A 24,752-nucleotide genomic window follows, 5' to 3' on the forward strand; every position below is an offset into this window, starting at 1 on the left:
TTTTGGTAAATGGCACACAGTTACATCCTGATTTTTTTTTACACACTCAGAGTTAAACTGATACTCAGGATTTTGCACTGCTGTCAACGAATATTGAAGGTAACAGTAAACTGCAATGCACGCACAGGAACACACAGAGGGAAATGAGCTCTGCCTCTGTTAATGTCAATGATGTAACCCAGGGGTTTTAAAATGATAGTCTTTGGCTGGAACAGAAATTCTGTAAATGTGTCTTTCTCCCCCTAATAACAACATCAAATTACATGGATCCAAATGCGTAAAGACACCAGAGAAACTTTGAGAACATCACCCCATATGACCCACAAGTCCTGTGGGTCTGGCTACCCTTCCAGTCCACTTAGCTGGAAAGGTAGACAGTCAACAGACAGCCCAATGAAATGCAATTCTCTCTCTCTCTCTCTCTCTCTCTCTCTCTCTCTCTCTCTCTCTCTCTCTCTCTCTCGCTCTCTCTCTCTCTCTCTTTCTCCCCCCACACACACACACACACACACACACACACACACACACACACACACACACACACACACACACACACACACACACACACACACACACACACACACACACACACACACACACACACACACACACACACACACACACACACACACACACACACACACACACACACGAACAGCTGGGCCTCAACACATTGCTGTGCAGAAACAGCTCTATTCAACTATTTTCTAGCTGACTGGACGTTAAGTTGTGACTTGTACAAACAAGCAGAATACAAGCAGTTTGGTACTGAAATAGACTTCTGGCACAAACGCCACCAGGGGAATGCTGGCCAGCTGGCTAGGCATCCAGCAAATAATTATAATAATAATTTTCACTTGTGCCCCCCAGCGTCTTGTGCAGATAAAGTGAGTCCTGATTTCCCCCCCTTTTTTTGGAGGAGGGGGTCACATTAGATGTAACCCTCAGATGCTTCTAATGATGGATAGCTAATCTTAGTATTTTTTATCATTATTTCAGCTAAATGAATTAACAGACTGAACTGGGCAAATTCAATAGTACATGTACTACGCTGATTCAGATTATTATTATATGGATACATCTTTATATTATGAATATGTATACTATTAGGTATACTGTGCACAGGTTACATAATATATGGTATACCTACCTACCTACCTACATACATATATACATATAGTAGTATGATGTAATAGTGCATGATAAAGTACAGTTGTTAGAAAGACTGCGCCTCTCTCTCCCTCCTCCAACAACAGTATAATGCATGATATAGCATGATATAGCAACATAGTATATAGGAGTATAGATGTAATAGTATATAGTATATAATATAATAAAATACAGGATATAATATAGCATAATATAATATATAGATAATATAATGATGGTTGTATTGTACTTGTGCATTATTATGTTATGTATGTTGTATGGTTATGTGTTATATACCTGTGTGGTTATGGTCATTATAACATATGTGTTGTGGTGACTATAATTATATGATTTTATAGCGTTAGTATTTATTATATTGCATACTTCAATTTGTTCTCTTTATTTGTCATGAAGTAACCAAACAAGAGTAAATGTGTTGCCATTGTATGTATTGGATGTAGAAAGGGTAGGCACAATAAGCTTAATAGCTTCAGCCTACCCTACACCTTGTTTGGTCGTAGTAATGTAATGCCTTATTAATATTGTTGTTTTGTTTATTACTGCTAATAAACTGGAGTGTATTGTTCACGTTGTTGAATTGATGACCAAAATAAAAGTGCAAAGTGAAGTGAAAGTGATCTATTGTGTAATGTTGAACATGATATTATTTCTTAGACTTAACTCTACCATGTGTCTTCATTTCATGATATTGCCAAAGCAGAGATGCAATAAAAAATAATTAAGCGCCATCAGATTCCTTGGAGAAAGGTTGTCTAAACATATTTGACCACTTAAACCCTTTATACTTAGTTGACAGTGGTCTATACTGGGTCCACTCCTTTTCCCCTCTAGTATACCAAATCTCTTGCCATTTTCGCGTAATGTTTACCCCAAAATAGGGACGCAAGGGTTCATGTGGGTAAGGTCAGAATTGAATTCACCAAGCCTTCCTTAGTGTAAACTAAACAGCACATTCCTTTTTGCCTGTAACATACCATCTTAAAATTTACATGAATGGTATGTGCAGTCTCCGCTGGTTCTAACCACAATCTCAAGTGAGAAAAAAACAAATCAATTATGAATTGTAAATGCACTCGAACGTATATCTGTTTTCCTAGGTGGTTTAGCTGCTTTCCATCCATGCATCTCACATGAATAAAAAATAAATAACACATTGACCTTCATTATACAACATAACCCTTATACAAAGCTGAACAAATAGCTTAGTTTTTCATTTGTGGGGGTCTTTGTGGTTTTCTAGGTGGGAGATCGTCAGATACTGTGCCAGCAACAGCAGGGGTCTTTACAGCTAAAACTGGAGCCATTTTATCTTTCACCACCAGATGTGCATTGCTTCCTTTCCATGGCCAAATCTGTTTATCACTGTCCATATTTCATAGGGTACCCTATGCCATCAATACACTGAATACCGCAACTGGAGCATATGATCTATAGGCTTTAGGCGTATTCCGATTCAATTGACAGGAAGAGGAAACCATGGCAGATTCACTTTTTGCTTCAATTAGAGAGGTAAGTGAAGACAGACAGGAAAACAAGGGCAGAGAGGATGAATGACATCCCTTCCCTTGTGGTCTCAGAATCACCAGTGCCAGGTGTGAGGGAAAAAAAGTTAATTCGGGATTAAATTGGGAAGTCACGCTTGTGGGCCCCCCCCCCATCACCATTGAAGTTCTTTAGAAGTTGTAAAGGGGCATCCATTTGGCAATTTGAGAGTTTTCAGTATCTACCACCAGAAATACATGTCAATTAAATGTATTGTATTTCTTATTTACCATGAATGGAACTTTGAGAAATCTAAAAGTAAAAAATATTTGCTCATCGAAAACTCTGTACAGCCAGCCAGAATCAAACCAGAAACATTGTGACTGACAGAAACACTAACTGTTCATTTCCAAGTCCACCTGCTCTCCAAGGATGCTCATCATGGATATAGGACAGACTATTCGGGTTTTATCTGCAGATGGATGACGCATAGCAATGCTGCTCTCTGCAGGACAGCAAAATGGTTGCAGTTGTGGACTGTTGTAGTGTGGACACATCACTCCCTCTTACTAGCTCAGTACCTATTTATGAATGTATTTATTAAACCAATTGCATTACATACATTTGATGAAAAATCTTTGAAAAACACTGGGTTTCAACCAAATTGTGCACCACCTAGAAAGCACTAGCAGCGTACTGTTATGTTGGGTTTGCACTAGCATGATATGCCAGTACAATGTTATTGTATTGTTATCAATGAACCAGGTAAATGAGGTGAAGACACACATCAATGCAGTCCCATTCCAAAAGTGAATCAATGTGTAAACACTGCCTTAGCAAGATGACGGAAGAGAGAATTCTATTGCAAAAACAGCACTGCTCTAAGTATTGATATTTCCTGATGTGGCCTTATTTGTGAGTCACATTTATCACCATGTTGATAGATGTGTAAATTGTTAAATATTATTTTGTTGGCTTAAACAATGTGCCAAAGCAAGTTCCTTGTATGAACATCTTCAAGCCAACTTCTTTGGCTTGAAGTGTTTCTTATTAGGCTACAGCATTTACTTGTCAATTCATGTATATGAGGTTTAGCAGCCAATGAGCCAAGACTTATGGTGTTCATACCTTTATCCATAAGGTGGCCAATAATAAAATGTAAGATGAAGGTCATCAGCACATAATATAACAGCCATGATTGACCAGATGTGGATCATGTTCATAATGCAATTTGAATGGGTCCTGACTCCTGGGGTCATGGGTGTCCTGGCCGAAGTTTAATCACTTTGCTGATCAACAAGACAATGATAATGTATAGCTATAGCTATACATTACACAATGTATACACAAGCTAAAGCTTGTGTATACATTGTGTAACCTAGATTACCCAAATACTTTCTATCCATTTTCCAGGTGAAAGAAACATTAACCATAGTTAATCATTCCATGACCTAGAGCAGTGGTTCTCAACCTCTTCGGGCAGTGACCGCTGAAAATAATCATATTTGAACTGGTAAGGAGTGATAAGGAGTGAACCCTGATAAGGAGTTGAGGTGACGACCACGAAGAGTGTCGTGACATCTGGAGAGACAGAGGACGGCCGGAGAGACGGCAACCCGGGATGGAGAGGGTTGGCAGCCCAAACCACGTCTTCCGTGAGGAAGAACCAAAAGCTACAGGCTGCAGTGAAACCTGCCGGGAGGGTTTAATCCATCAAGGCAGAGTGAGATGTTTGTGCCCGGCAGCAACGACGACGCAACGCACAGAAAAGCCCCTACTTCTGGTCAGACGAGGGAGGAGCCAGGCCTGGAGCCAAACCACAGTGCCTAGAACCTCCTAGTGTCGCCAACAGCTGCAACATTTCAACTAAACTGGCCTGGCATTGGCCGGACTGATGGCGTGGATTCACTCAAATATAGCACATGTGGGTGGATCCACGTTGTCGGTCTGGCTAGTGCCAGGTTAACCTGGGCTGGCATCGGCCGGACTGATGGATACAGGCTGTAGCAGGCTGTAAGTGTAACTGTAGCATGCATGGATCTGCGTGGTCGGTCTGGCTAGTGCCAGGCTAACCCTAACCCCCTAATTAGCACTGTCTCTAACTACCCCCAAGAGACAGTGGGGGCAGTAGCATGCCACTTGGACACAGGGCGGGGTCTGATCAGCCTTGGTCGGGTCGCCTGGAGGAGGGTGTCTGTTGCAGACCCGAAACACCCAGTGCCTCCAGGTAACAACACTGATGATGTGTTCAAGTTTGCGCATCAGTTGATGTTTTATTAACAGGTATTCAATTTCTCGGTTCCACAGATAAATATTGTGAAAATAGCAGATACAAGTTCACATCGCTTTGCGAGGCGTTGTGAGCTTTGTTGATGACTTTTGATGTAGTTATGGTCTTTTTCTTTTTTGAGGTACTAAAAAGGTCTTTAAAGTCCTTAGATTGTCACCTCACTGTCATCTGGGGACGCCCAAAATCATTTGGGGAGCCCTCTGGGGGTCCAGTCCAGACCCACAGGTTGATAACCACTGACATAGAGCTCCATATATGGAGCAGGCTGACACTTTTTGGTCTGACTCTGACGTCATGTACTGATGCATTTGGGTGTGGTCTGGCGTCATGGACTGACGCATTTGGGTCTGACGTCATGTGCACAGTATGACATGAGTGGACGGTGTCTAAAAAGCGGGTTCCCACAACAGTCTAGATCGAGCAGGTCAGCAGCAGGTCTTGACCCAACCATCTACCTCCCGTTGATATTTTTCAGATTAAAAAGACCCAGTTCTCGTTGTAAATACATCCATAGGAGCGCAGTGTCAAAACCTTCAAAATAATCGCTACTCCTGGCAGCTAGGTGGCGACGTTCCCTCGACATTGAGGACAACTAAATCCAACATGGCGTCCTGCAGGCTGGCATGTACGAGGCTAAATGCCCTTTATTCCTCATTTTGTGCACCAAAACAGGTAATTGTGTGTATATGTATATCGATTCAAAATAGATATCTGAACACGGTAAATGTTAATCAACTAAACCCACCGACTGCTGATCAGTAAATGCAGAATATTGCAGAGAAACATCCTAGCTCTATTGTAGCTGACAGTCCATACATAACACAGCCATAGAACATTAAGGAGTCATCTCGGACTCGGAGGCATTCTTCTAATTTGAAGAGCTTTGTGTGTACTCACCAACCCCTGTCATCTTGTATCACACCCATTTAAAGTTCTGGCAGAGAAAACATGTTATTTAGTCAAATATCTCCACCTTTCCGTGAGATTAACTCGGACAACCTTGTACGCTTGACAGGGTGGCATTCACAGCAGCGTTAAACACATGTAAACGTACTCGATGAGTACATACGATGAATGGGCACACTGATGCGTTTTGTTTGGTGCTGGCAATTCTAACACTTGTGTCCTCTGTCCCTTTACGCACTGGGTGGGAAAAGTAATGTATTTTGTTTACTTAGGTAAATCAATACGGCAATGTAGAAATGCACTGTTAAAAGTAAAAGTCCGGAATTCGAAGTTCACTTGTGCATAAGTACAAAAGTATCAAGTACTCACAATGCAGAATGTCATAATGCAGAAGTTTTACGCATTGTGAGCTTGTAGATCGGCTATTTTCAAATGATCGAAATGTATATAGAGCTGAATGTGGTTAATGTATGTTTTGTAATTACTTAGTTATTTTCAAATACTAAATAGTACAATATTTGCCTCTGAGATGTAGTGGAGTAAAAGTACTGAAAATTGGAAATACCAGTCAAGTAAAAACTACTTCAAAATTGTACTTAAATATAGTACTTGAGTAAATGTACTACGTTACTTTACACAACTGCCCTTACATGCTGATTGTCTTGTTCAGTCAGTGCTGCTGCTGATCTAACTTAAATGATTCTGTGCAGGCCCTGCGGAGCTGCTGGGCTGCGATGGAGCAGGCGAGGGGTTACTATGTGGACTGGAGGATGGTGAGGGATGTCAAGAGACGACAGATGGCATTTGACTACGCAGATGAAAGGCTGCGGATCAATTCATTGAGGAAGAACACCATCCTGCCCAAAGAGCTTCAGGTAGGATACATTTACCTTTTAACACTGTTAGATGATTAATTAGTAGGCATGTTGTTTATTCTCATGTTGTATGCTGTTCACACTACAAGAAATCAGTCTTTGTCAAGAGGGTGTGACAGTCACTTCATAATTGATACAATCGTAGGATAACATTTTAAAGTAACTTCAGGTGCTGCTGTGTATTTTTGTCTTTGTAGGAAGTGGCAGACAAAGAAATCCATGCGTTACCCAGAGACAGCTGCCCTGTCCGGATACGCAACCGGTGCGTGATGACTTCTCGACCCCGGGGGGTCAAGATCAGGTGGCGACTGAGCCGTATTGTCTTCCGTCACCTAGCAGACCACAATCAGATGTCTGGGATCCAGAGGGCCAGGTGGTGATATGGAACGATGGAAATGGATAGCCAATAGGAAATGGATAGTCCATTTGTGTCTGGTCATTTCAAATACAAGACATCAAAATCAGATACAAATCTCTTTATGGGGCAATTCAAATGTTCCACCACTCGTCCACCAATGGTTGGATGGCTTTGATTTACCAGTATGACAGATTACGCATTCACTTCCATCTACAATACTGGCAGTATGTTATACACACTGTTGGCTGGCTATAACTGTATTTGCTGCTGTGTAAAACTAGTGAAGGAGAACTCAAACAAAAATATGTATTCATGATTGTATGAATAAATAAAATGTGTGTAAATTACTTCTGTCTATAGTGTCCCTTGGTGTACAGTTCAGCATATCTGGCTGTTGTATCAATTGAAATTTACACAAGGGATAGACATGTTTCAATAATTTCAGTTTGTCACAACAGTAGTGGAGCTGTTGTGGTCAATAGCAGACAACATATTTGGGAACTTATTGGCTCCCTATTATAGCCAACTACTGCTGTAATTGACATTCAAACTCATGTGTTTCAGATTAACAAAATAAGCACAACCTAGAATTTAAACACTAAGTAGTATATCAGCCAAATTGTAAAACTGATCAAGGAAAACTATGATGCAGACATCTTCAAATAGATTGGGCATTGGTCAAGCTTGAATGTTTGACAGCTATGATATTCTCTACTAGCCCCACATTGCATTAAAATCAAGATGCCAATTTTGCTGTTACCATTTGTATTAACTGTTTGTCCCAAAATAAATGCATTACAAACAACCTGTCTGTCAGGACATTAAAAGGCTCATTTAGAAGATCATAGTCTTATGCCATATTCCAAATGAGGTGACAGAAAATCACACCCCCAAGAAACTTCTTTGACCATTCTATAATTTTTGTTCCAGTCTCTTGCCAGAATAGTCAAGACTTTCTAACCTATGTCACAAATTAATTTACAGGATAGTCAGACCAAAGGATTCTTCTTTGGCCTTCCCCTACGTCCCCCTGTGCCCTTATATGTTTGGGCCCCACCCTTTTTCTTGGTTCTCCCACCTGGTGGGTTCTTTGGTCTTCCTTTAGATCTCCAGGTAGTCTTTTTCATTTTCTTGCTTGCCCTCTTCTCCTCATCTGCTGAGTCAGAGGCGGAATCACTGCTGCCCTCCATTTCAGCCCAGCTTATCACTGCATTTCTCTTAGGCTTTCCTTTAGGTCTGCCGGCAAACCTATTTTTCCACACTTTTGTACCCCTCTTTTCTTCTTCATCATCCAAAAGGTTGCACCATGTGTTCTTACTTCCTGAGGCCTCTACCATATCAACAGCAATGTTCTCCATTTCATTTGTCTCATCTGTGTCCACCTCAGAGTCAGACTCATTCCTGCTCGTCTTCTCCAGCTGCACTTTCATCCCAGGGTCAGGGACTTGTCCATGATAACGCTGGATGTGACTCTTCAGGCTAACTTTGTGATTAAAGCTCTTATCACAGTGCTGACACTGATAGGGTTTCTCTCCTGTGTGGATGCGCATGTGGGATTTGAGATGGCCTGCCTGGCTGAATGATCGCTTGCATACCTGACATACAAACTGCTTTGCTCGTGTGTGCATAACCACATGTCTCTCCAGTGCACTAGTAGTGGGAAACTCCATGTTGCACATGTGACAAATTTGCACTTTCATCCCTGGGTCAGAGATTTGTCCATGATAACGTTGTATGTGACTCTTCAGGCTAACATTGTGATTAAAGCTCTTATCACAGTACTGACACTGGAAGGGTTTCTCCCCTGTGTGTACACGCATGTGGGATTTGAGGTGGCCTGACTGCTTGAATGAACGGCCACACAAGTCACATACAAACTGCTTTGCTTCAGTGTGAATTGCCATGTGCCTCTGCAGTGCACTGGTGTTGGGATACTCCATATTGCATATGTAGCAAATTTTCTTTTTTGGACCACTGTGATTCAACAGGTGGTCATTGCGCTCTTTGCTCCTGGAAAACACCTCTGGACAGTCAGGACACTGATAGGGCCTCTTTGCATGTGGGTGGCTCCGCTCGTGTGCAAGTTTGTCTTGCGTTCGTTTGAAGGTTGAGAGGCAGAATTTGCACACATGCTTGAAGCCTCCCTTGTGGATCTTACTGTGATTTTTTAGATGAGGCTTCCTGGCAAATCTCTTACCACACACATTACAATGATAGGGCTTGATTTTCTGCTCACATGTGTGAGGCTTGAGAATGTTGAAAGACATTCCACAATCTGGGCAAATTTGGCATAATTCTATGTCGACTTGTGCATCCTCTTCTGCATCTGAGTCACTGTCAGTAAGTTCGCTGTCTGTATTGTGTTGCTCCGGGGGACCCCACATGCTGTCTGAACGGTGCTCTCCACCAGCCACCACCCTATTTTCTCCTTGCTCACCCGGGGACTCCGGGGAGTCACTTTCATCACTAAATGTAATTTCCGTAATTAACTGTGGAACGCTGCTGCAGCCTGGGGTGTCACCTGAGAACACTGCCTGTGAAGGATAGGAATTAAAGCTTGCATTAATATTACAGGCACCTTTGCATTTTATATATACTGTATATAAGGAATTCAATTCGTTTTATGCCATTAAAGATATTGTTAACCACTTGAGCCCTATCTAGGTGATGCAATGTGTAGATCCACTATTTTCGCTAGCAGATGTGAAACTCTTTTGCCGACAATGGCATGCTCAGAATAGGGACTAACAGCAGCAGTGAGTAGCCATTTTTCATTCATTGTTGATAGTCTATACATATAAATATATATGCGTTATGTATAATGTATATGTGTACATTAATACTGTATATTTGTATTAATTGATAGACAGTTGTTTACTCACTCAGTCAGAGATCCAGTGTAGATATCTAGGGCCATCTGAGTATTTTAAAAATGTAATACTAAGTATTTTATTTTATCTATTTCTGACTGTTCTTATTTATCTTGGTTTGGTTCTTGACTTTTACCTGTAGCTCTCGTGTTTCTGCTGTTGCCGTTATAACACCTGAATGTCCCTCCGGGAATCAATAATCACTAACCTGCAGTCTATTAAGTGTCTACTGGATGCTCTATTCCACATTTACATGGGCAAGTTCTTACCTGTTGTCCAGTTAATTCGGTGCACACCGTCTGTTCCTGGCCATCAGCTGTTGGGGAGTATGAGTGTGGCTGGCTTTTCCACTGGTTGCAGTATTCACACTGTGGGCACTGTTGGGTGATGATCAGAAGGGAGCCATGCAGGAGCTTTTCTAACCTACAGCTGCTACCACACAATGGGCAGTTGTGCTCGAGGCAGTCTTCATCCACCACATACAAATACTTGCCTCTCATTGGCAGATGTTGCAATCTGAAAGTAATATGGAAAAGCAAAAGTGATGGTTAAACGAGTAGTTCACCCTAAAAATGACTTATTTTCTATCAATTACACACCCCATGAAGCCTTGGCTTGAATTCATGGAGACTTACTTTTCCGTGTTTAAATCTTGTTGTGCCTGACCCCGTTCTAATGGGACAGCATATGAATGATCTGTTGACCATGAAGCTGAGACCATGCCTTGCTCTGGCATCACCTGGATGGCTGAGAACAAACACAATGGAAAATATATAATGTTCAAAATTACTCTTATGACTAATTAATTACTCTGTTGATCATCCTTTAACCCAACTAATGACTAATTAATTACTCTGTTGATCATCCTTTAACCCAACTAATGACTAATTAATTACTCTGTTGATCATCCTTTAACCCAATATATTTTAGGCCCACAAAATAATCTCTCGTGTAAAAGGATCTTACCCTTAGAATTCAATATCAGTTCATTGGGATGAGAAGTTGAACAACTACACATGTCAAGGCAATCACATTGGCATCCAACATCTGTGGGTTTCTCCTACAGAAAAGGGTTCAAAGAATGGGGTTATATAAGTATACAGATTGTACAGTATTAAAGCTACAATGTGTGATATGTGACCACTAACGATAAACAAGGAGAATTTGGTAACAAGCTAGCATTATGTTTCGAAACAAGCCAGCTCTCCCTCTCCCCTATGGCACCTCCCACCCCATATCTTGTTGACCAACTACTTGACTTGTTAATTATCAAAGATATTGCATAATGCATCTGTAATTACTAGCCAGTGTCAACTAGGTGACTTCTGAGGAGAGATCCTAATAGAACAGCCATTACAAATGTTACATTTACTTAAGAAGGAAATACGTAAGATAACCACTTAATCCCGATTTTGTACTTCAGCTATTCAAAAGTAGCTCGTAAATCCGCTAGTTTCAAAACATTCCCAAAATAGGGAGTAGGACACCAAAAAGCTGCTAGACAGCAATAAATGTTAAGTCAGCACATAAACAGCCCCCCCATCCCCGCACAAACTCAGCCAGTTTTGTATTATCTGCAACAATTTAAACTGTAGTCATTCCTTTTCTTTGTTATATACTCTCTCTGTGTGTGCATGTGTGTGTGTGTGTGTGTGTGTGTGTGTGTGTGTGTGTGTGTGTGTGTGTGTGTGTGTGTGTGTGTGTGTGTGTATATATTATTTTCCTCCATATCATTCATCATTCCTTTTCCCACTTTCTTCCCAGACAATTATGCACCTTAAGCACCACGGACAGCGACACTGTCGCACAACACAAGCCATCCTAGTTTTAAACTGATTAATTATTAGGCTACATGCTACTGTTAGGCAGCGTTTTTTTAATCAGACAGGCATAAATAAATCCTGACAGGTTACACCCGGCCCTCTCACTCTCCCAATTTAGCAAACCCACTGTTGACAGGAATAGGCATGTGGGCGCGCCACCTACAGAGAAGCATTGTGGACGCGGCACTCTTCAAACTCATAGTATCAGCAGCACTGGATTGCAATTGGAGTGGGCGAGAAAGCAGACAGTCTAACCTTTTTGAATTGTTTTATTCAAAATAAAGAAATGAAAATAACCGTGTTAGCAACATGAACGTAGGTTAGAAGATATTAGCTGGAGGATCCATGTCATGATTGATGGACTGACTGACTGACTTGTCAGGGTGTACATAAACATTATCCCTTACTTACATCAAAAAGGTAGTTTCTACAAAGAGCAACATCATTTGGATTATTGATCAGTCATTTAACAGTCAAGTGGGGTGTAAAGTAAGTAAATATTCTCTTTGAGGAGAGACAGGAGTCTATTAGGTACCATAACCACAAATCACTATCAGACCTACATTCACCCTTCAATTTCTTGTTTATGCCCAAAATGACTGCAGATCCACAGGTTTTGTAGCAATTGTAGAAATGTTAGAGGTCAAGCGTAATTTAAAAATCATGATATGTATTTGGCACCATTTATAAAATACATCTCTGCATCTCTGTACCAGTTACCTTTTGGGCAGGTCAAGGCCGAACAAATAGAATGTGTATCTGCGAATGAGTATAGTAAGCGTGTATGTCGGCTATTTAAAACAAATTGTATGACTTATGTCAGTGGTTCTCAAAGTGTTTGTTGAGGGGGTTGTAAATGCTGCAGGTTTGTAACTCTAGTCTCTGAGAGTGTACAAATAGAACTAAATGGATAGATGTGCACCTATATGTAGCCCATACATGGATGAACTTCCAACATAGTTTCTCCCCTTTTAGCCCGTACATCTTACATAAACGTTCAGATTGCAAATATAAAGTGCTTACCCCATGGCCACGGATGTTACAATTATGTACGGGCCCTCAGAAGACCCGTATCTTCCGTATTGTTAAATAAAAAGCATTTAAATCCGATCGGTGGCCATTTTCTCTGTATTTTCTCCATATGCTTTCAACTAAGCGGCCCTATCGGTTGGGAGGTGTATTGAACTGATACATTACCACGAGAAAATGGCCACCGATAGGATTAAAATGCTGTTTATTGAACAATACGGAACATACGGGTACTTCTGAGGGCCCGTACATAATTGTAATATCCGTGGCCATGGGGTAAGCACTTTATATTTGAAATCTGAACGTTTATGTAGATGTACGGGACAAAAAGGGAGAACGTGCAAACACTATGTTGAAGTTCGTCCATTACGGTCATGACAGATGACCGTCTTGGATCCATAGCTACAGTGTTTTGGTAAATGCTCACCATCCCAGGAACCACATTAACCTCTGCCATGACAGTGTATTTAAAAGTTGGGTAGGGGCCCGGACACAACTTTTAAATCCACTGTCCCTCGGGATCCATGAGGGGGGTCCACAGCTAATGGAATCAAATGGACCCTCACAGGTCTGTAACTCTGCGGTTGTATAAATGGAACCAAATGGACCCGCAAGCAATTTTGGTTTCGTTTGAACACTGACTCGAAGAGTGAGGTTACTTGAAACTAAAAAGTTAGAGAAACACAACACTGACTTATTAAGCCCCATTCTCTGCACGCTCCGTCCTTATACCTGCGGTGGTCCAGCTGACGATGAGCTGGCTGTGGCGGCATCATGGTCCGTCGCCTCGGCCCCGGTGTGTTCTGTGGAGGACCCGGTGTGTTGGGTGGACCCATGGCTCTGGGTGGACCAGGGGAACACGGTGGGGACAGAGCCGGGTCTCAGGTGGGGTTTGTACGCTGCGGTCTCAGGGTAGTCGCTTCTGGCGAAGTGTTTGCTGCACACACGTAAACACCGCAGCTGTGTGGCATCGATAGGGGTGTTGGGGTCGTAGCCCGGGTATCGGATAGCGAGCAGCCATAGTTTGCAAAGTTCTGGGTTTTTGGGGAAACAGTGAAAGGGCGTTTGGTGTATTTGAAATCTTTTGGGAAAGTTACCGCAGCCTGCGACCACGCAACGCATGATTTGTTTTCTGTTTTCCCGACGCGCGACTTCTTTCTCACAGCTTCTTCCTCTTGGATTTCAGAAAATGGCGGACATGCGCTCGACTTCTTCTTCGCCGTGGTCGCATTTGCATTTTGGAGCCATAGACACGGGCACATCGCCGCCTATTGTCCCGGGGGCGAACATACAACAACAAACATCCTACAACAGCAGCAGCATCCTACTTGTTATGTTTTATGGAAGAAGAAGGCATGCATGTGGGTTTGTGAATATTACACAGTGGTGGAAGAAGTACTCAAGAAGTACTTTTACTTAATTAAAAGTAGCAATACCACAATATATAAGAATACTCTGTTACAAGTAAAAGGCCTGCTCTGTTCAAAATGTTACTTGAGTAAAAGTACAAAAGTATTGCCATCGAAATATACTTAAAGTATTGTATCAAAAGTAAAAGTACTAAAATATTTGAAAATAGCAGATCTACAAGCTCGCGATGCGACACGTTGTAAGCTTGTAGATCGGCTATTTTCAAATAGCCTATGTATAAAATAGTGCTGAAGTGGTTATATGTTTTATAATGTGACAATTTATATCTGCAAAGTAACTAGTAACTAAAGTTTCATAATTGAAGTGAAATAAAAAGTACAATTCTCCAATGAAGTAAAAAATAACTTAAAAAAGAACAGTACTCGAGTAAATGTTCTTATTTACTTTACACCACTGGATATTACAATAGGCTAATATTGGTTTAAAACACAGAGGTTCCCCAGTGCTGTGGTTGATCTCCCATCGTCTTCATTCACACCAATTAAAAAACTTGCAACAGCAACATACAGACTATTCAGATGTGCATGATGACATGCACATCTGAATAGTCTGTATGTACTATGTCTGTATTCTAGTCTGTATTAATTAAGGGAACTCCAAGACCAAGGAGGAACTGAATACAACATCTGATACAGCATTCAACATCAAATACTGACAGTTCTCTCTCGGTCAAAAGCAAATAAAAACTCTCCCGCATCATCAAATAACCATCATGCAAAGCTGTGTTTTCACTACAGTGGCATTATATCACCCAGACAGTCAGAAGAAAAAACACATCACACAGCCCCTCCACTCATTTCAACTACACACACCAGGGGTCACTGCTATAATGTCCCCCCCCTGGCCAAGACAAACATTACAAGAAATCCTTTAAATGACAATGAAGGAGTAGGACATTTGCACATAGTCCTTGGGCCAAACCCCAAAATCTCACATATCGCTACCACCTGGGATGGCAAATTCTAGTTGGGATTTTTTTATTCCTATATTATTTTTGTATGATAGACCTTCCTGAGGCCCAGCTAAATTGGGGTTATCAGCTGCTAAAGTTACCACCCCCCATTGAAAAATGGCATTTTAGACACATGTGCATATCTTGGTATTGGCTCACGTTCAGGGCATATTACAATGTTTTATATTTTATGTTTGGTATCATTTTTAAGGGGACACTTTGAGCTTTCATTCGAGCCCTTTGGTGACTATGTATGATAAGTACAGTGGTCACTGGAGCTCTTCAAACCTTTAATAACCTTTTTTTTCTCACAATTTCCGCCTAAACCATATATTTTCTTTTAGTTCTGTGGCATCAAGAAACATCAGAGACACAAAACACAACAACTGGAATACTGACATGACCCTAAGGATTCAGGAAATGTATAATTTACCCATAGTATTTCATTCTGGGGTGGTAATTTTCAGCCTTATCTTAAACAAGCACTTTTTATGAGAAATAGACCGGTCAATAGGCATATAAGAAAGAGTACCACTAAACCTCCCTAAACATTGATACAAAAGGGGTTTCAATTGATTCTGGTACCTTTAGGCATGCTTGAGAACATCCCAAATATCCAGGAAAATATACTTAGCAGAAAGGCATAATTTTCAAGATGCCATCCAAGATGGTCATGCAGTTCTGGGCAAGAACCATGCAGTGTTTTGCATTCAGTACAAATATGTAATTTCTGCCTATTGTAAAAAGGAGACCAATTCTAGGAGAGGAGACTGCATCTATAGCTGTATGAGACCACTGTACTGTATCTAGAAACCACTGTACTGTATCTAGACCACCACACTGTATCTATTGCTATCTGAGACCACTTTACTGTATCTAGAGACCACTGTATTGTGTATATATACCACTGTACTGCATCTATAGCTATATGAGACCACTGTATTGCATCTAGACCACTGTGCTGCATCTATATCCCACTGTACTGAATCTATAAACCACTGTACTGCATATATAGACCATTGTACTGCATCTAAAGACCACTGTACTGCATCTATAGACTAGCTACTGTATCTATAGACTGCTGTACTGTATCGATAGACCACTGTAGTGCATCTGTATACCATGTAGTGCATCTGTAGACCCCTGTCGTGATCTGTAGACCCCTCTAGTGTGTCTGTAGACCCCTCTAGTATGTCTGTAGACTACTGTCGTGATCTGTAGACATCTCTGGACACTGATACTGCATCTGTAGACCCCTCTACTGCATCTGTAGACCACTCTAGTGCATCTGTAGACCACTCTAGTGCATCTGTAGACCACTCTAGTGCATCTGTAGACCCCTATACTGCATCTGTAGACCCCTCTACTGCATCTGTAGACCCCTATACTGCATCTGTAGACCCCTATACTGCATCTGTAGACCCCTATACTGCATCTGTATATCACTCTAGTGCATCTGTAGACCCCTCTACTGCATCTGTAGACCCCTATACTGCATCTGTAGACCCCTATACTGCATCTGTAGACCACTCTAGTGCATCTGTAGACCCCTCTACTGCATCTGTAGACCACTCTAGTGCATCTGTAGACCCCTCTACTGCATCTGTAGACCCCTCTACTGCATCTGTAGACCCCTCTACTGCATCTGTAGACCACTCTAGTGCATCTGTAGACCCCTATACTGCATCTGTAGACCCCTCTACTGCATCTGTAGACCACTCTACTGCATCTGTAGACCCCTCTACTGCATCTGTAGACCACTGTAGTGCATCTGTAGACCACTCTACTGCATCTGTAGACCACTCTAGTGCATCTGTAGACCACTCTACTGCATTTGTAGACCCCTCTACTGCATCTGTAGACCACTCTACTGCATCTGTAGACCCCTCTACTGCATCTGTAGACCACTCTACTGCATCTGTAGACCACTCTAGTGCATCTGTAGACCACTGTAGTGCATCTGTAGACCACTCTACTGCATCTGTAGACCACTCTACTGCATCTGTAGACCCCTCTACTGCATCTGTAGACCCCTCTACTGCATCTGTAGACCACTCTACTGCATCTGTAGACCACTGTAGTGCATCTGTAGACCACTCTACTGCATCTGTAGACCACTCTAGTGCATCTGTAGACCCCTATACTGCATCTGTAGACCACTCTACTGCATCTGTAGACCACTCTAGTGCATCTGTAGACCACTCTACTGCATCTGTAGACCACTGTAGTTCATCTGTAGACCACTCTACTGCATCTGTAGACCACTCTAGTGCATCTGTAGACCACTGTAGTGCATCCGTAGACCACTCTACTGCATCTGTAGACCACTCTAGTGCATCTGTAGACCCCTCTACTGCATCTGTAGACCACTCTACTGCATCTGTAGACCACTGTAGTGCATCTGTAGACCACTCTACTGCATCTGTAGATCACTCTAGTGCATCTGTAGATCACTCTAGTGCATCTGTAGACCACTCTACTGCATCTGTAGATCACTCTAGTGCATCTGTAGATCACTCTAGTGCATCTGTAGATCACTGTACTGCATCTACCGAGCCTTTGTGGCGACATATTCATGTTAAATGTGCTTTATATATACATGTTTAAAGCTGTGTTGAGTTGAGATGCAGTATAGTGGTCTATAGATACAGTACAGTGGTCAATGTATGTGGTCTATAGATGCAGTACAATGGTCTATACATGCAGTACAGTAGTTTATAGATTCAGTACAGTGGGATTGGATGCAGCACAGTGGTTTATAGATTCAGTACAGTGGGATATAGATGCAGCACAGTGGTCTAGATGCAATACAGTGGTCTCATATATGCAGCACAGTGGTCTCATGTAGCAATAGATGCAGTACAGTGGTATATATACAATACAGTGGTCTCATATATGCAGTACAGTGGTCTCATGTAGCAATAGATGCAGTACAGTGGTATATATACAATACAGTGGTCTCTAGATACAGTAAAGTGGTCTCATATAGCAATAGATACAATGCGGTGGTATACATACAATACAGTGGTCTCTAGATACATTAAAGTGGTCTCATATAGCAATAGATACAGTGTGGTGGTCTAGATACAGTACAGTGGTTTCTAGATACAGTACAGTGGTCTCATACAGCTATAGATGCAGTCTCCTCTCCTAGAAGTGGTCTCCTTTTTACAATAGGCAGAAATTACATATTTGTACTGCATGCAAAACACTGCATGGTTCTTGCCCAGAACTGCATGAGATAGGCATACATTTGGCATGTCTGTACAGGAGAGGCTTGTAGGTATCCATGTAACCCATTTTCATTCACATATATTGAGGTGACAGCTCAAGGGACCATTTGGAAAATGGTGATGGTTGTTTTTCCCTCGCCAAAATGTTGTCTTAACTTTGAATCATTAGGTATTTAGCCCCCTTCCCGACAAGGTAGCATGACAAGGTTGGTCCCATTGGAAACCTGAGGTTGTCTGGAATCAAATGATATCTCTATCTTTGGGCTACGTCTAAATTTGAGTGTTCCACAGTCTCCGAAAGACAGTCTCGCCGGCGTTCAAGCCAGCCATCCCGCAGGTCTCATAGGGTTAATAAAACATTGAAAAAAACACACTTGGGACCACTTTTTTCTTGGGATCATCAAAATCCCAATATTAGAGGTCCTATGGATGCCAAAAATCACAACTAGGAAAAAAAAAAGCAGTCACGCGTGGACCCCTCCTAGGGCCTCTACTACTTCAGCTTTGATTCCTGAAAAAACTGCTCCACCACCAAATAGGCCACACCCACTTCATCAACTACTTTAATTGGACACAGGTTTGTTTAATTTATAAAAAAAAAGGAGCAGTGTGATGTCCAAAAAGTGTGTTATATAACTTTTAATATGTTGTTGGCTATGAATGAAAATCCGCCTATAGAGAAAAATAACAACATGTCAAAAAATATAAAAAGCTGCTCCTTTTGAAAGTCTATCATATTTTTATTTACTTATATTGGCCCAAAAAACAATTTAGTTAAGGTTTTGCCAACTTAGTGGTAGCGATATCTCGTCTGGCCCAAGGACTAACATACTTTGACATGGCACACAAACTTAAACGATATTTGCACTGCCATATTTACGCATTTGCTCTTTTTGATCATGTCTGTCTACATATCTGTCTATTATTGCTTTTTTAGATTTAAGTTCCTCTGAACCACATCAAGCAGGAGGCAATCTGATTTTATTTTATTATTTTACAAAATCAGAATGCTTGTATGTTTACAAATTTGCTGGTTTTAGGAAAGTGCCACCACCAGGTGGAGCTATTTAACTATTTAAGGATGTAGCATCAAAAGATGAGACTCTTGACATGTGTTTGAAAGACCAACACATGAGTAAAAGATACAGCAGTTGCCAGTTGCCACAAGACATTGAATCCTGGGAATTGTTACAGAATTATCTACGGTTGTTTCAGTTAGGGGCTTTTGGGTCATGTTGATCTGCTGTACATAGCCAGTGGATTATTCGTCCCAATTTAACAATCTGAACTGAATGACTGAATGTCTTTGCAGTGAATGAGAACATCTTTGCATGTACATGTTTTACCAAACCTGTTGAAACAGGAAGTGCATTGAATCAACTTGTAGGCATGTCATTTCTCACCATCCCTGTGCAGCACTATGGTGTTCTAAATGCAGTGTTGCAAAATATAATTTCTTGGTACTTATTATATCCACCTGTCATTTGGATATATACTGTATATCCACTTCCATTAAACCTGGAGACATTATTAAATCATTATTTATTTCAGAAATAAATCATTATCTCCTTTCATAAGGCAGAGATAAATAATCATTTGATTTAACTTCAATTATGATTGTTTTTCTGTTTAGGGTTGCTTTATTTGTACAGGGTCACTGACTATTACTATTATCAATAGTCAAATAGTGGCCATTAAAAGATTGCCTCTTACTTAAACACACTAGGACCACCACTGGTGTTATAGCAAAGCATTCATTTTGGTGCTATGTACTGTGATACCCCTTTGCTACTCAACATTATCAAAACATATAGTATCTAATAAGTAATCAGCTGTTTAATGAGAATAATTTAGGACTATGCTATGGGGATTTGTCTTCTGCGTCTCTTTGAACAATCACTTAAATCCTACATAATTCACTGACCAGGGTCACCAGGGGTCTATACTTGCCCCCCAAATGGATCCGTATAAGTGTCAATTTTGAACCAAATGGACACTTACGGGTGCATTTGGTTCAAAATTGACACTTATACGGATTCCATTTTACACTCTCAGAGTTACAGACCTGTAAGGGTCCATTTGGTTCCTAACTATCAATCATTTAGCTGGGGACCCCCTGGAACTCCCTTAAGAACCCCTGGGGGTCCCCGGACCCCACTTTGAGAACCACTGTCATAGGGAGATGTTAAAGTGGTTCCTGGGATGGGGAGCATTTACCACAACACTATACGTGTACACTTGTGTAGAAAATAAATTATACCACTCAGTGACGTACTGTTTCAGGTCAGGTAATTCCAGACGTGTGTGTGTGTGTGTGTGTGTGTGTGTGTGTGTGTGTGTGTGTGTGTGTGTGTGTGTGTGTGTGTGTGTGTGTGTGTGTGTGTGTGTGTGTGTGTGTGTGTGTGTGTGTGTGTGTGTGTGTGTGTGTGTCCACTACATCTCAGAGGCAAATATTGCACTTTTACTCCACTACGATTATTCGGAACCTTTAGTTACTAGTTACAAGCAGATTTAGACTATTATAAAAAATAGATGAATCACTTCAACCCTACATATACTTTGCCTATTTAGAAATAGCTTGTGACGCCTTGTGAGCTTGTAGATCTGCTATTTTCTAATTATTTTTATACATTTTAAAACTTGTGACATTCTGCATAATGAGTACTTTTACTTTTGGTACTTTAAGTATATTTGATGATGACAATACTTCTATACTTTTACTGAAGTAAATTTCTATTACCAGACTTTTACTAGTAACTTGTGTTTCTACCTTTCAGTACTTTGTTTTACTTAAGTAACAAATGTGAGTACTTCCAGCGCTGTTGTTAGGAGGTTAATCTATATTTATTGCACAATGTGAACACCAATGCTGTAGTCAAGAACCCTATTTTGCATAGAGGAACCAAGCCTACCAAAGACTACGGCTTCTTATATTTTAGAAATGAGATGATCAATCTGGTTGCATTGAATAGGAACGTTGTAAAGACGATTTTCCTCACTGAACTTGATTGCCTTCACAGTAAAAGCCTCGATTTTAGCCTTTGTAACTCCAAGAGATGGGTCCATGTCCATCTGGTTACATTTGTTCAGATTTGTCTCAGATTTAAATGAACATCTCAGGATGTTACTGTATTGTATAACAGCAAATTAACAATTGTGTGTTTAAGTATGGATTTCTTTGTTTGCTTTGTTTTGTTTTGTTTTAGCTTGAGACCTCTAAGCAAATGGGAATGTCATTCACACAACTGCAATCTGTATCAGGCTGGTGTGTGGGTGGGGACAAGTTAAGTTCTTGGGTCCCTTCACACACAGTGACACATGTATTACTAAGATTCAAAGAATGTTTGGCTTCTTTTTCCCCCAAGAGAAACAAATGAGGGAACTTTGTCAAATGATTTTCCCTCTGGGTGTTTTGAGAAGCTAGCTGGGACAATCTGTGAAAAGTTATTGCATTTAATCAATGGATATCTTTCCCAAGGCCTGGCAGTCAGTCAATCTCTCACCGAACTAACACAACAAAGCAAACATTTTGTTATTGGTTTGAGTCTGTCATTCGTGTCTGAACTTGGCAAAGAAGGGGTTAGTTTAGGCAGGACCTTGGATCAAAAGGTTTGTGACTCTTATTGAATGCCTGTGACCTAGTTCATAACAGAATGCTGTTGTGTACAGTCACCACTCTAATTAGCCCAGTGTGAGGATTGGATTCCTGTCTGTCTGTGTCCCAGAAGCCTCCTCCTCCCCCTTTGACTTTCATATCAGTGTTTACCATCAGCGAATTTGCTGAATGTGCTGAAACTTCAAAGAATGAAGCGTATTAGGCATGTGCTGTTAAACCGTAAACTGTCAAAAGAAAGCAATAAAACTCCTGCAATGCAAAAAAGAAACGGAAAACAAAACAAAAAACTAAGATGTGTAGCCTATCTGCATGTTTACACGCCAACAAAACCATTCCTTTCATGACAATCAAGGTCAGCGCAGAGCTCTCATGTGGTTGAGCAATAGCAAAAATGTAGCAAAATTAATTTTCCAGGACGTTTCCTGACATGCTAGAGCACACAGTGGTATGTGACCTCTGATCGCGCTCTCATCTAGGCCTAGGCCTACTGTAGCCTATGTCCCATCCTTTTTCATCATGATAACCCTGGGAGAAAAGCCTGACTAGGCTACTTCGTCGAAAATTGCCGATCTACAAGTTCACAGTGGCGTGTGAGCTTGTAGATCAGCTTTTTTCGGCACGTGACACCATTGTACGACGGAGTGTAAATTTAGGCAAAAGATGAAGCTGTTGTAGGTCCAAACATGTCGACCGCCTTTCACATTGGTTCAGGAATGTTGGCCGCTCTTCAAACTTCTGTCAGTCAGCGCGCTAGATAAACGCTCTCAGTTCATAAATAAGATTGATTGCGTTGCATACCGCCAGTTCCTGTTCTGTGTTTTCCCATACAAGCTGTTCTGTCATAAGCATTCAGGCTATCCTGCCATCTAATTTCCTCTTTATAAAAAGCCCAAGCCCAGGCATGCTGAGGTGTTTTAAAGTGCCCCCTATCTAATTATCAAACCACACAAAGGCATACTTAACATCTGTGCCTTTTGGCGTGCGTGCGTGCGTGCGTGCGTGCGTGCGTGCGTGCGTGCGTGCGTGCGTGCGTGCGTGCGTGCGTGCGTGTGCGTGCGTGCGTGCGTGTGTGTGTGAGAGAGAGAGAGATTGGATGCACCTACACACATATTCTGTTTGCTTCATCCGTGTGAGTCAGATTACACCAGAATGGAATCTGATTTACAAGTTACGGATTGCGCTTTACAAGTTACAAATATTTATGAGACTGTTGTGATTTGCACTTTACGAGTTACACATATGAGACCAATCCAATTATGAATAAGTCATGCAAGTGTTTGCTAAATCTAAAAAGCAAAGCTTATCAATATGTCAACGATGACATTATAATTTGTTTTGTAATATTACAATTTGTTTGTAATGGCTCTAAATGTAGTGACAAAGTGGGGTCTCGTGAGTGGGACCCCCAGGGGTCCTTGAGGGGGCTCCAGATGGTTCCCATAAAAATTACTTAACATAGCAGCATCAAAACCACTTTAACCACTTTAACCTAGCCTATGTGTCGCATTGTGATGCGTTGTGAGCTTGTGGTTCTTCTATTTTCAAAAAATCTTGAACAAAGGTGAAAAACTTTAACACCACCAATCGTGTATGGGGTCCTTGGCACAAAATAATTGCCAATACTTGCCTTGCCATGAAAACGTTTGAAAAACACTGCTGTAAGGAAATGATCAATAAACAGCTTTACTGAGCTCAAGGGTGTGTTGAATCCTACGTACATGCCCACAGGGCCACACATATACACGCAGACTGTTGGGATGTGTGTGTGAAAACTGTAGCTGTCAACCTCCTGCTCTGATGACCCCAGCACATTCTCTGCCATGGCTATTGTCCTGCCTCACTGTGAAGTCTCATTGTCAGCTCAGTGCCGCACAACCGGCACAAACTGGTACAAGTCAATATCTTGTGTGTGTGTGTGTGTGTGTGTGTGTGTGTGTGTGTGTGTGTGTGTGTGTGTGTGTGTGTGTGTGTGTGTGTGTGTGTGTGTGTGTGTGTTTGTGTGTGTGTGAGAGAGAAATATATATAGAGATGCAAACAGAAACAGATATCACATAACAGAAGAGCTCATCATTCTATTCTCATCTCTATCTCATCCTCGCACACTGTGGCATGCCTCAAAATAGCACACAAACACCTCTCTAAGTCCGGGTGTTATAGTGGAATCTGAGGACAATAAAATAGACCAATTATGAATGTAATGAATGTTGGCAACGGTGTGTTGCCGTTCATAGGTATGCTGAACGGGATCAGCCACTAATCTGGGAGAAACCTGCCTTTGTCAAGTATATCGTTACATTGTCCCTTTAAGAATGCTATGTATGTCAAACACTCTCTTCATTGCTCGAGCAGAGAACAAGAGAACAGGCCACCAGGGAAAGCTGAACCCAAAAGAATGCAGCTCTCTGGCATTCATTAACGAAAGAAGCTAGCTGCTCTGTAGAGGGACACGGAGGGAAGGGCCTTTCACTGCTCTGTGGAGGGACGCAGAGGTAAAGGCCTTTCATTGCTCTGTGGAGGGTGGGTGGGTCGTGGAACGTGTGAAGAAGAGCAGAGAGATAAGGTGACGTGGAGTGATTAGATGTGAAGAGGAATAGGAAGGTAAATTGGCAGTTAATATTTTGCTTTCCACTTAATGTCAGGTGCTTGGGTGAATTGTAACACTTTAAAATTCCACCTCATTCAGCCCAGTCACGAGTCAGGAAACCAGCTTTTGCATA

General features: G+C 41.4%; 2 protein-coding genes across 2 annotated transcripts; one reads left to right on the forward strand and one right to left on the reverse strand.

The window, feature by feature from the left end:
• Positions 1–5,524: 5,524 nt before the first annotated feature.
• Positions 5,525–7,886, forward strand: mrps14 (mitochondrial ribosomal protein S14). Its single transcript, XM_084057905.1, has 3 exons — positions 5,525–5,614; positions 6,559–6,723; positions 6,921–7,886. The coding sequence occupies exons 1-3, from the start codon at positions 5,546–5,548 to the stop codon at positions 7,101–7,103; spliced, it is 417 nt and encodes a 138-aa protein (XP_083914031.1). The 5' UTR covers positions 5,525–5,545; the 3' UTR covers positions 7,104–7,886.
• On the reverse strand, positions 7,185–13,970 carry LOC311045846 (uncharacterized protein). The gene is made up of 5 exons (XM_084057904.1): positions 13,536–13,970; positions 10,918–11,011; positions 10,587–10,698; positions 10,221–10,467; positions 7,185–9,615 (listed from the first exon to the last, which is right to left on the reverse strand). The coding sequence occupies exons 1-5, from the start codon at positions 13,923–13,925 to the stop codon at positions 8,071–8,073; spliced, it is 2,388 nt and encodes a 795-aa protein (XP_083914030.1). The 5' UTR covers positions 13,926–13,970; the 3' UTR covers positions 7,185–8,070.
• Between the last annotated feature and the right edge of the window lie 10,782 nt (positions 13,971–24,752).

Source organism: Gymnoscopelus microlampas (genome assembly GCF_963454915.1).
Source record: "Gymnoscopelus microlampas genome assembly, chromosome: 5".
Lineage (NCBI taxonomy): Eukaryota > Metazoa > Chordata > Actinopteri > Myctophiformes > Myctophidae > Gymnoscopelus > Gymnoscopelus microlampas.